A 12,970-nucleotide genomic window follows, 5' to 3' on the forward strand; every position below is an offset into this window, starting at 1 on the left:
TGCATGTCAAGGTATGTGGTTGTAGCTGAATAGCCATGCTCTCAAATACACAATTTAGAGGTTTATTTCATTTTTGTGTGTATTGTTGGTTACATATAATTACTTAATATCCTTAATAAACATGGTTCAGTTCTGCTGTTGCTGCTTTTCCTGGGGACGTGTTCAGTTTACACCTATCGTAAGTATAATCTGGCTATGTCTGCGATATCTGTGTTATAAAACATTAACAAGTGTAATTGCAAAAAACATTCTTGTGCCCTAAAACGGATGATTAGTTGTATATAGAATAAAAAGATAGCAGATTGATAATAATGATTAATGCAGCTTGGATGTGTTATGGGTCGGTGTATCATCCGTTCATCAATCTCACCAATAAAAAACAAAAAAATTAATCACTTGGCTACTTTGTTTTATATCACACCCCTCAGGTGCATTAGCAAACAGCCCATTTACACATCCTGTCAACAAAAAAACAACATTAGCATTCATTTGAAGTCATGTATCCTGCAGGATGAATGTGAATCCAACATTCAATCTCCTTTTAGCTCTAGTTTGGTGTCCATGACTCCTGAGAAAAATATTTGTTCTATAGCTACTAGATACTACATGAAGAGCTGAATTTGTCATACTACCTCCAATTCATGATATTATGTCTGCTGCAAAACATGAAACTTTTATGCTTGATTTCACATAATTCTTGTTTTTCTGTTTTTAATGTATGGGTTTGGCACCTGGACATTGGCTCTGGCAATTCCCACCTTTTAATCTTTTGTCCAATATATTTGAACTCCAGACAGTGGATTAAACAAGTGTTAATTTACAAGTGTTTAATTTATTAATGTCTATGTTTCAATGTTGGCCATTATCAGTTAAATAATTATGTTTTATGATGTGACAACGCTGTGGTTAAGGTCTGGTTAGGTTTAGGCACAAAAACCACTTGTTAGGGACTTGTTAAAGATCATGATTCAGGTTAAAAAGAAAAAAAAAAAAACAGCTGCAAATGTCCCAACATCTCACTGAAAACACCCAGTCTTATCGGTTGAAACAGGAAGCAGGTATTGGTGTCAAGTTTCTAACCATGCTCTCTGCTGATCTCCAACTTTCTTCCATCTAACTAACTTTCCTGCCATCCACCGACCCCCCCTCCTCCTCCTAATAAGAAAGTCAACTCATATAGATCTCATGTGAACTAGGTCACTTTAGAAATGTTGATATGATACATATTCTAGAAACGTTGATATACTACATATTACACGTGTTGAAACATAGAGATTCAACGTATTTTGCAGAAACGTACAATGCCAATGTTTTATTCGGGCGACTAGGCTGCTCTATTCCCTGCCATTCATCACCTGACCACCTGACATTCCCATCTTTCCCAGTCACCTCTTCAATCACCCTGTACTTGCAACAGTCATCACCTGATTATCTGCCAGCACAGATGCTCTTCATTTTCCCGATCACTCCATTATCACTCCATTGTGTAAATATACCTGCCCATTTATTATTGTTCTCTGCCAGATTTCCAATGTTGCTGTGTGCCCTTGCACTCAGCCACCAACCACCTGGATCCTGTATAGCGAGGCTAGGCAAGTTTATTCAAGGTGCTTTACATAATGCATTAAAATATTAATGCAATGACTAAATAAAACTGAGAAAAAGGCTGTAGATTCCCCTATCGCTCTAGAGGGGGAAATCCTACAACAACCAGAATGCATTGCAAGTGGTTCTGTCCAAGGCCACTGATGGTGTGTTTATGGAAAGCAGGTGGCGAATATGTTTCCTACTAGAGCAGCTGGTTGGCAGAGACAAAGTTAACATTGAACAGCATTATATCTCTTTACAAAGGCTTATTTTCATTTACAAAAGGTTTTACCTCATTGAGTCCAGTTATATCATCCTGGTATGCAAGGATCATAAAGCAAATGGTGCGCTGGAGTTACTTATGTGGCTCATTGCAAACTTACAGAGAGCTGCAGACAAGCCAGAAAGCTGCCAGAGGACATCGATGGACGGTCAAAAAACCTTTGATCTGCATTCTCTATTTCAGCTTGGTTTGGGAAACAATCATGGATGAAACGGTGAAAAACTACAACAAAATGATGTTTCTGGCTCAATTCAGACGCAAGAGTGATGTCATTTGTGTCTTCTTTGTGTGTTTACAGTTTGCAGCTGTATTTTTGTGGTGGATGTGCTGGTAATTTAGCAAATTGATTTAATTGATTTCAACTGAAACCCAAAATACACATAATTGAATTTGTCCATCAGCTAGATGCTATTTTTCCTCTTTCATAGAATATAACAGTCAGCACAGAGTAAAGTGGTCTAATTCTATAAATGGGACCAAAATACCTAATTATGAGAAGGAAACTTCTCCATGGGCTGCTATTGTCACAACAGCTGCGTCAGTGGTTTTTATTTTTCCCATCCTGCCTCTGTTCCTGCCTTCAGTCACACTCTCACACTCTCCAGGCCCCTGCATTTCCATGCAACTCTCCATTTACACCTTTCCCAGTCACCTGGTTCCAACACCCACCTGCCCAACTGAGTCTCATGCTTATCCTGATGTATACAGTCTACAGGAGTCAAGGGCTTTGGTCAAGCTTAAAGTCATTCAAGATTCAAGATTCAAGATTTAGTTTGTCATTTTCTGCTGTATTTGCATACACAAAAAAATGAAATGCTGCTCCTCCCAGCTCACAACAGTGCAACAACAGAAAGGATAAAGATATACTGTATATCTAAAAATTCCCTTTAAAAAATGATAAAAACATATAAATCCCAAGAGAAAAAAACCCAAAACAAAACAAAAAAGAACAAGCAGTTAGCAGCACAGTGCATCAAAGTGCATTTAGAGAGAAAAGTACATATCTCAGTTGGATGTAGACAGCTATTGCATGTGAATGAGCAACCAGCAATGATGGAGGAGTTATATAATCCATTTTGCTGTCCAGAGAACATTAGGCAGCATGATTGTTGGAACTGCTGTATGTTTGTATGAGTTAACAGTTAGCCTAGCTTGCATCCCTCCGTGCTTGCCCTGCTTCCACATCCTGTCACATCGCTTTCAATGTTTCCTCTCTGGTGCAGCTCCAGGCGAGACCGTGGTCTCCTTTGGGTCCACTGGGCTTAGCAGACCAAGCACACTCAGCTGATTTAGCTCCCAGACAGTATTTCTTGTAGCAAAAGTCTTTGTTATGAATGTCCAAAAGAAACTGACGATCATTGACATATGTCCCTTGCACTCCACACAATGACACAGACATAGACATAGACATGGACAAAGACACTGCAAAATTGGAACTAGGAGAGGCCACCAACAACGACGGTTGTGCCGCCATCACACCAGTTCATAGAGAGGGAGAGAATACCACTGACAAGGACCCCTTAATTTCTATTCTTGTCTTTACAAAATAACTCTTAGTTTAGCTTCTGCAGTGCAGTTTCTCCTTTTGAATGTTGGTAACAGTGGCAGGTAGCAGTTAGCAGTTGACAACTAGCTAGTTGTTTGTTGTTGATTTAAAAAATATATCCAAAGATGATAGTTCCTCTTCTGTTTTTGCTGATTAATGCTGTTACCTTTTCTTTAGAGTCTTTTCTGAACATTATTTGCCCCACTTTTTAGGTCCAAGTTTGAGATGTATTCAAGAACCCAACTCTGGTGCAGCCACTGTCTCTCATAGAACACAAAGTTAACACACCTCACACTTTCTCCTGTAACTGCAAAATTTGATGCAGTATTTGATCTTTAATATTGACATACAAAACTTCAAACAAAATCAATGGAACTGCAGCTGCCATCCTCTATTTTACAACATCATCTACAGTTGCCCATCCCTGCTCCACTTGATAGCCGAAATTATTCTTATCTAGATACAAGACTGTTGTATATCAGCAATAAACAGCACATGCCACCATAAGACGTGCACATAAATATCCCTGTGTGGTTCACATCAAATCATATTCATCAGCACAGCGCAGAGAGCGGCTTTTCATCTTCCTCATGTCAAGGTATGTGGTTGTAGCTGAATAGCCATGCTCTCAAATACACAGTTTCGAGGGTTATTTCATGTGTATGTGTACTGTCAGTTAATATAATTACTTAATATCTATCAGTCATTCATTTTAGAGAAGTAATTTCATTTTTATTTACTTTGGATATCCAATATCTGGAACAAAGCATTAGATTGTTGGTCAGGGATAAACTTCATACATTAATAATGATGACAAAATAAATTTCTTCAGTGTAATTCTATTATTGACTCTGTAATCCGTCTCAACCAGAACAATGGAGCACGGTTCAGTTCTGCTGTTGCTGCTCTTCCTGGGGACGTGCTCGGCTTCCACCTACAGTAAGTATGATCTGGCTATGTCTGTGATATCTGTGTTATAAGACATTAACAAGTATAATTGCCAAATAATCCTGGTGCCCTAAAATGGATAATTAGTTATATGTAAACAATAAAAAGATAGTAGTGGAGTAGTAATAAAGATTCATGTGGCTTGGATGTGTTAAGTGGAATTGTTTCAAAATTTTGTTAATAACACTGTGCACAAGTTTCTTTTCTTTGTTTTTTTATGGAGAAGTGGTTATGTTTATGTCACTTAGAGATGATTAGTTTTATGTTTAATACAAATCAAACAGAATATGTTTTATTTAGTTATTTGTGTAATGCAGTGAAAGGTGACCCTTGTTGGTCATAGGAGTAGACTCTACTGTTTTTTATGCATTTAATGTCTAATTTGCAGAAATGATGGCCCTGCACGTCTGCAGAGTTGTCTAAATTTTCAGAAATATTTCTTAAAAACTGAGTGACTTTTTTCTAAATCAACGCATATTCTATGGAAAGAAAGTAACTATTAGTGTCATTTTCGGCCACAGCAGGAAGCTGTTTTCACAGAAAAAACTTGAAAAACCCACTGTACACTACCTGCTCAGCACCAAACGGCAAAAAGACTGGTGAACATAGTAGGGCATTTAGCAGCTAAAGAGCTAGATATAACATAGCAAAAAGAATGAATATTGGCCTTACACCAGGTGGACAGAAACAAGACTCCAAATAAATGATAATGTAGCTCTGTAAAACAGCTCTTCACAAACAAGTTCTCCATATGAACTTAAAGATGATGATAAGTCATTGTTGTGTTCACAATTTGTCACCACTGCCCACACAATTTCATTTTTCATTGCAACGATTGCAAGGTAAACAGCAGAATTACAGCATCAGTCTGGCCCAAAGTGGTGGACCAAATGTCCCTATGACCACGCTGCTGACGTGGCTGAAAACAAAGCATCCAAATCACACTAATGCAGATCACAGGATGGGCACACATAGGTTTTCAGGTGTGATATAAATCCCTCCACAGGGATAATCAACATTAAGCTTTGGAAAAAACAAGTGTGTATTTCTTTCACAGAAAATGTGGCCTTGCGTGGCAAAGCAACTCAGTCACACCGTGCTGATGGAAATGAGGGTATTTTGGGTGCTGCTTACAACGCCATTGATGGAAACCGTGAATCTAGATTCTCAGCCGGTTCATGCAGCATCACTGCAAAACAGAACAACCCCTGGTGGAGGTTGGACCTGCTGGAGTCCTACATGATCACCTCTGTCATCATCACCAACAGAGGAGACTGCTGTGAGGACAGGATCAATGGGGCAGAGATTCGTATCGGAAAGAATTTACATTACAATGGTGCCACAGACACAGTGTAAGTGAACATACAGTAATTACTCATTAGATGCAGGACTTCTCCCTGGAAATCATTAAACAGATGTTTTAAACCACCCAGATCCTTATGTAGCCCTCCTACCCTCTATATACGTAGATGGGGCCCTGAGTTATTTATCCCAAACAACTTTGATATGGTAACTTTGATTAACTTAATGTTATTTATATTAGTTCACTTTAGAAACCTTATACCTCCAGGATATAACTAAATATTGTGAGACCACAATATACCAAATAATTGAGTGTATTGGCCCTTTAACACAGTATAGAAGGACTGCAGTCTAATGTATGTATATGTCCTTCAACCTCTGAAATAATAAACACACCTAGACAGCATTTTAAAAATAAAAGAAGTAATTTCTTACTTTAATTGTAATGCAAAAATAAATTTAAAAAAAAAACTATATTTTCGCTTCAAAGGACATCACACTGTTTTCTTGTTAGTAGTCCTTATTTCAAGGCGGGAAAATCAGTCAGAATACTAAATCTCCCACCGTACCTGTGAAACCCTTTTCTTCCATCAGCTGTTTGTTGTTTAGCTGGACAACATAATGCTTAGTAATGCAGGCAGCAGAAATTCTAAGACAAGTTAACTATATTTAACATATAACAAAAAATAATCTTATAAAAATAATTGAATGACTTAATTTTTTTTCAATGCATAAAAAATCATTTAAACTACTTCAGCTATAAAATGCATTCATTCACTGTTTCCTCTCTCTCTTTTAGGGTCGCTGTGATATCTAGTATCGCAGCAGGCAGGTCTCATATAATAACTCTTGAAAAACACGTGGAGGGACGTTATGTGACTGTGGTTTTACCTGGTCAAGGAAGGGTCCTCACACTCTGTGAAGTGGAAGTCTACGGGTACCGTGCCCCAACTGGTGAGAATTGAATATGTGGCTAAAGCCACACAAATTTAATTTGCTAGGTGATGCTGGCGCCTCATTTTCTATAGAGCCGCAGTCACAGCAGAATTTGAACAGCATTCATTTGAATGAAGAAAATGAGCAAAATGTATTTCCTTCCTGCTGAAAATAAATCTCTGCTTTGTAAAGTGGTATCTTTTTGAAGTGAGGCCCCATTTACACCTGGTATTAGCATGTGTTCTGAATCTGGATACATTATGTGGATAATGACATCCAATCAATGGGTCTTTGCATTTACACCTGGCTTTAAAATGTGTTCTCCTTTTTTTAGCTGTTCCTACCTTGTGATTGGATCTTAATATGTAAATTTTCTAGGTGGAGCTGATGGACTCGTCAGCAAACATATCGCGTCCCAGGTCAAACAAACTGCAAAAGAGATATCATTTGCTTTTTTGTAAGGGAGGACTTCTAGTTACAGCTTCTTGTAGTTTTTACAAGCCCGCTTTAGCTGGAAGTAAGAGTTAGGTGGCCTTTAAACTTAATGAGATGATTTTTTTTTCATGAATGTGGTCACACTATACAGATATGGATTGCATTTACACCTGGTTGAGATCCAAGAACAATGTGAGCCCGACCACCTCCAAATGTTATCTGGCCAATCCGATCGCATTCCAATCACAGTGCATTGTGAGTGCTTTTACACCTGCATTAACATGCATTATTCTTTATTCAGATAACATATCCAGATACAGATCGCATGTTAATGCCAGGTGTAAACGGGGTATAAATGTGTCTTAACTCAAACATGCAATTAATACATGGCGTCCATTCATGACAGTAGTTTCCTTTGCCTGGGATGCAGATGATTGTTGACAAGTCCACCAGATGTGCCTAGCTAATTTGCATATTGAAATGTGATCATAATGCTGGCACAACTAAGAAAACAAGAACACATTTTAATACCAAGTGTAAATGCAAAAACCCATGAATTGAATGTCTTTATTCAGATAATGCATCCAGATTCAGAACACGTTAATACCAGGTGTAAATGGGACCATAGTGAGACTCAGAAGTATCTGGTTAACTGGTTTATTTAGAGTTAACATCTTTAAAATTATTCATAGGAGACAAGAACTGATATATCCTATGAAGAAACAATTTCTGAAGAGTTACTGGGATACTGGATATTTGCTGAAAAAGATTTGAAAATGTGTTGAATAATAATAAGAAAAATACTTTGTATTCTGATGCACAACATAAAATCTGGCACATTTTCTACTGCCAACTGCTGGTGCATCCTTCAATTTTTGTGACAAGCATCTGCACAACTATACATAAATGCTCCATATTTCAGTGCAGTTTCTCACCACTGGAAAGTACAACAATGTGCAAATAATTGTGACTTTCAGGTTCAAGACATCCACAAATTGGGACCACTTTGTTCTAGAGATAGCAAGGAAAACTATGTATCAGTGCTGATGTTTGCAAATGTGTCCTTTTGTACAGGAGAGAACCTGGCACTTCAAGGAAAAGCCTCACAGTCATCATTGTATTCATATCTTGGCGATGCATATAATGCTATAGATGGGAATCGTGACAGCACCTATGCAGATGGCTCCTGCTCTTGTACATCATACATAGCCAGTCCCTGGTGGCGAGTGGACCTGCAGAAAACACATAAAGTGTTTTCTGTTAAGATAACCAACGAAAATATATACCCACATCGACTTGATGGAGCTGAGATCCGTGTTGGAGATTCTACTGTGAACAATGGCAACAGCAATACCAGGTAGTTTACAGTCCATTAATTAAAATACTACTATGACTAAAAGTTGGTTATGAATGGATATTTGTCATTAAGTTTTTAACTTATATAACTTATACTTACCAGTAACTTATATTTACTTATATTAAGCTTTAAAACCAAAATGAATAGGTCTATCCATTTATTAAAGTGATCATTCAATAAGTTATCAAAGTAATTTCTTTTTCTCCTAGGTGTGCTGTGATCACACACATCCCTGCAGGTTTTACCCACACATTCGACTGTAACGGGATGGACGGTCGCTATGTTAGCATAGTCATTCCTGGAAGAAGCGATTACCTGCACCTGTGTGAGGTGGAGGTGTATGGCTCTAGACTGGATTAGATCTGACGAGGTTCAAAATGTACAACAATGACAATTTACATAGCTGGTATTTACCTGATGCTCTTTTATAGATTCTGGTTGCAATCATAGCTTAAGCTTCACTTATGACATTAACATCATTAGAGACAACATATAGTTAGATCACATTAAAGCTGCATTAATAAATGTTTGACCACTAGGAGGCAGAATAATTCCAAAACAAGCTGACAACATCATCTAGCTGAATAAAATTGTTGTGGCTAATATGTTAGCAAACAGTTGCCCATTTACACATCCTGTCAACACAAAACCAACATTAGCATTCATTTGGAGTCATGTATCTGCCTGCAGGATGAATGTGAATCCAATATTCAATCTCCTTTTTAGCTCTAGTTTGGTGTCCATGACTCCTGAAAAAACATATTTGTTCTATAGCTACTAGATACTAGATGAAGAGCTGAATTTGTCATACTTCCTCCAATTCATGATATTATGTCTGCTGCAAAACATGAACCTTTTGCTATTGATGTCATTTCTTGTTTTTCTGTTTTTAATGTATGGGTTTGGCACCTGGACATTGTCTCTGGCAATTCCCACCTTTTAATCTATTATCCAATATATTTGAACTGTTCAACTTCTACCCAATAACAACTGTACACCTATCCTACGGTGACTACATATGTGTGTTTGCCTTATGCCTTTGTCCTCTTTGATTCTGATGTAGACACTGTACTGTTGAAACATTAGTCTGCTTGCATTATTAAAGGCTGCATATCAATCAGTGTGGTCCTGTCTTTTCTCTCTGAAGTGTGCTGTGGGTTTATCAGAGCCTTTTGAGTAGTGAGACTAAACCATACAAATGTGTAAAACCAAAACAAGAAGCAAAACAGGCTAAAAGGCTCTGTTAGCGATAATTATGTGTTTGTCACTATGAGTGACACTTCACATAAGCTCAAACATCCAAGTGAAGTAACAATAGACAAAACACATTTTTGAATGGAGGGGGACTTTAACTTGACCCCAAACTTACCCTAAACCAACCAGTTATCTCTGCTACGCCTAACCAAAATCCAACCCCAACCTTACCCCAACTGCAGAGGGGGGTGCTACAGGAAACATATTTTAACAGGAGGAAATCACTATTCAAAGGTGGAACAGAATTTGAAACATGGTTTTGGTTAGTAGTTAAGCTCTCAGTCAACAGTCAACATACCTTTTATCTGCAAGTAGTCTCATGTTAAAGCTGATAGCATACAGTGGATCAAACAAGTGTTAATTTATGCTTAAGGACTGTTGGTGATAAATGTAGTGTATAAAAGGTTAAAGATCCCCCCATACATCTTTTAAGATGTATTAAAAGACTGGTTTGAATGATAATGTGTCTGATGTGGCTTTTCCACAAAGAAGTTCAATTACCTAATTAGAAATTAGACATCTCTTTCTCCATTTTTGAAAAATCCATAATCTATGAATGTTCAAATACTTTCATTTCAAAAGTTGAACTGCAGGACACAAGATGTCTCCTGCAAATAGCTCCAAACTAGTTGAAACACAAATCATATTTGTTGTTACACATGTTAAAGTTTTCGTTGAGCACAGAGAAACTTTCCCCTCTCAGCAGATGAATGTGAAAACAAACAGTGAAACGCAAACATCCAACTAATGGAACAAGAAAAACACATTTTTGATTTTGGAGGGGGACTTTAAAGAGGAATTTCACTGCTGTACATTTGATAATTTCTTAAATCTAAGTCCCCTATGTAGTAGAAATGTGCAATTATTTTTGAAATTGGTGCCCTATGAAAAGTCCAGTCAAGTTGCAACTACTACTCAAATTCATGTCAAATGTCAGGTGTGCAGAATTACATTATTTTGTGTAGCCTAAACCAAAGTCATGTTATTCAAATGTTGATGCAGTTGTAGGCAGCATTTTTGCATGTTTCCAAGCCTCAGGTAATTTATTTTTATTCCAAGATTATGCTGAATTACAGCTGAAAGTCCTACTTGCTCTTTAAGCAGTACTTTATTCTCTGACACACTGGGGCCAATAAGAAAAGTACAGAATTTGACCAGCCTTCTCCTTTAAAAGGACTCCTCTAAACCAGCAAACAATGCTGGATTGAACCTTCAAGAACAGCACATATGTTACTGCTGTTTGCAGTCTGCATGAGTTGAGGGCTTTAGATAAACTTTCAATGGATCTAATACACCTCACACTTTCCCCATAGACTGCTGTTATCACAACAGCTGTCTCTGTGGTATTTATTTTTCCCATCCTGCCTTCAGCTACACGCTCACTTCCCCAGTCCCCTGCATGTCCATGGAACTCACCATTCCCTGCCATTCATCACCTGTCCATTAATGACCTGACCTCCAGAAGACCCTGTACTTTCTCCTCTTTCCCAGTCACCTCTCCAATCACCCTGTACCTGAAACAGTCATCACCTGATTGTCATCTGCCAGCACACATGCTCTTTATTTTTCGATCATTTCATTATCACTCTATTGTGTAAATATATCTACCCACTTATTATTGTCCTCTGCCTTTGCATTCCGCCACCAAACCTGAGCCTAGATCCTGTATATCAAGGCTAGGCAAGTTTATTCAAGGTGCTTTACATAATGCATTAAAATATTAATGCTATGACTGAATAAAACTGAGAAAAAGGCTGTAGATTCCCCTATCGCTCTAGAGGGGGAAATCCTACAACAAGGAAAATGCATTGCAAGTCGTTCTGTCCAAGGCCACTGATGGTGTGTTTATGGAAAGCAGGTGGCGAATATGTTTCCTAGTAGAGCAGCTGGTTGGCAGAGACAAAGTTAACATTGAACAGCATTATATCTCTTTACAAAGACTTATTGCCATTTATGAAAGGTTGTGCCTCATCGAGTCCCGTAATATCATACTGGTATGCAAGGATCATAAAACAAATGGTGTGCTGGGGTTACTTATGTGGCTCATTGCAAATTTACAGAGAGCTGCACACAAGCCAGAAAGCTGCCAGAGCACATCGATGGATAGTCAAAAAACATTTGAGTCTGCATTCTCTATTTCAGCTTGGTTTGGGAAACAATCATGAACGAAGGGGTGAAACACTACAACGAAATGCTGTTTCTGGCTCAATTCAGATGCAAGAGCAACATAATTTGTTTCGTCTTTGCGTGTTTACAAGTTTGCAGCTGTATTTTTGTGGTAGATGTGATGGCAATTTAGCAAAGTGCTTTATTGATTTCAACTGAAACCCAAAATACACGTAATTGTCCACAAGCTAGACACCATTTTTCCTCTTTCATAGAATATAACAGTCAGCATATAGCAAGGTGGTCTAATTCTATAAATGGGACCGAATACCTAATAAGGGGAAGGAACCTTCTCCATGGGCTGCTATTGTCACAACAGCTGTGTCAGTGGTTTTTATTTTGTCCATCCTGCCTCTGTCCCTGCCTTCAGTCATACACTCACACACTCTCCAGGCCTCTGCATTTCCATGGAACTCTCCATTTACACCTTTCCCAGTCACCTGGTTCCCAAACCCACCTTGCCACCTGTGTCTCCTGCTTATCCTGCACGAGTCAAGGGCTTTGGCCAAGCTTTAATTTACTGAACGCACCTCACACTTTCTCCATGGTCTGCTATATTGTGTCATATGTTGTCCTGTGCCCTGTTTTTATGGCTGCATGTTTTTATGAACGCACTACAATTTGATGCAGTATTCAATGTTTAATATTGACATACAGAACTTCAAACAAGATCAATGGAACTACAGCTGTCATCTTCTATTTTACAACACCATCTACAGTTGCCCATCCCTGCTCCACTTGATAGCTGGAATTAGTCTTATCTAAATATAAGACTGTTGTATATCAGCAATAAACACCACATGCCATGATAAGAAGAGCACATTAATATCCCTGTGTAGTCCACATTGAATCATATTCATCAGCACAGGCAGAGAGCGGCTTCTCATCTTCCTCAGAGTTCATTTTGCATGTCAAGGTATGTGGTTGTAGCTGAATAGCCATGCTCTCAAATACACAGTTTGGAGGGTTATTTCATTTTTGTGTGTATTGATGGTTACATATAATTACTTAATATCCCTAATATTCATTTTAATATTCATCTCATTTTTATGCACTTTGGATATCCAAGTTCTGGAACAAAGCATTAGATTGTTGGTCAAGGATAAACTTCATACATTAATAATGAAGACAATATAAATTTCTTCAGTGTAATTCT

General features: G+C 38.1%; 1 protein-coding gene across 1 annotated transcript; it reads left to right on the plus strand.

Annotated features, from left to right (window-relative positions):
• Window positions 1-4,291: 4,291 nt before the first annotated feature.
• LOC121905164 lies at window positions 4,292-8,823 on the plus strand. The gene is made up of 5 exons (XM_042423193.1): window positions 4,292-4,355; window positions 5,422-5,716; window positions 6,466-6,620; window positions 8,112-8,394; window positions 8,604-8,823. Exons 1-5 carry the CDS (start codon window positions 4,292-4,294, stop codon window positions 8,752-8,754), a joined length of 948 nt encoding a protein of 315 aa, XP_042279127.1. The 3' UTR covers window positions 8,755-8,823.
• Window positions 8,824-12,970: the final 4,147 nt, after the last annotated feature.

This window comes from Thunnus maccoyii, chromosome 10 (assembly GCF_910596095.1).
Source record: "Thunnus maccoyii chromosome 10, fThuMac1.1, whole genome shotgun sequence".
Classification (NCBI taxonomy): Eukaryota; Metazoa; Chordata; class Actinopteri; order Scombriformes; family Scombridae; genus Thunnus; species Thunnus maccoyii.

Bases quoted from the DNA above. Each gene is read 5' to 3' on its own strand.
- LOC121905164 (XM_042423193.1), top strand. From the start codon at position 4,292: ATGGAGCACGGTTCAGTTCTGCTGTTGCTGCTCTTCCTGGGGACGTGC. The intron at 5,717-6,465 runs GTAAGTGAACAT...TCTCTCTTTTAG, and splicing joins AATGGTGCCACAGACACAGT to GGTCGCTGTGATATCTAGTA. The intron at 8,395-8,603 runs GTAGTTTACAGT...TTTTTCTCCTAG, and splicing joins AATGGCAACAGCAATACCAG to GTGTGCTGTGATCACACACA.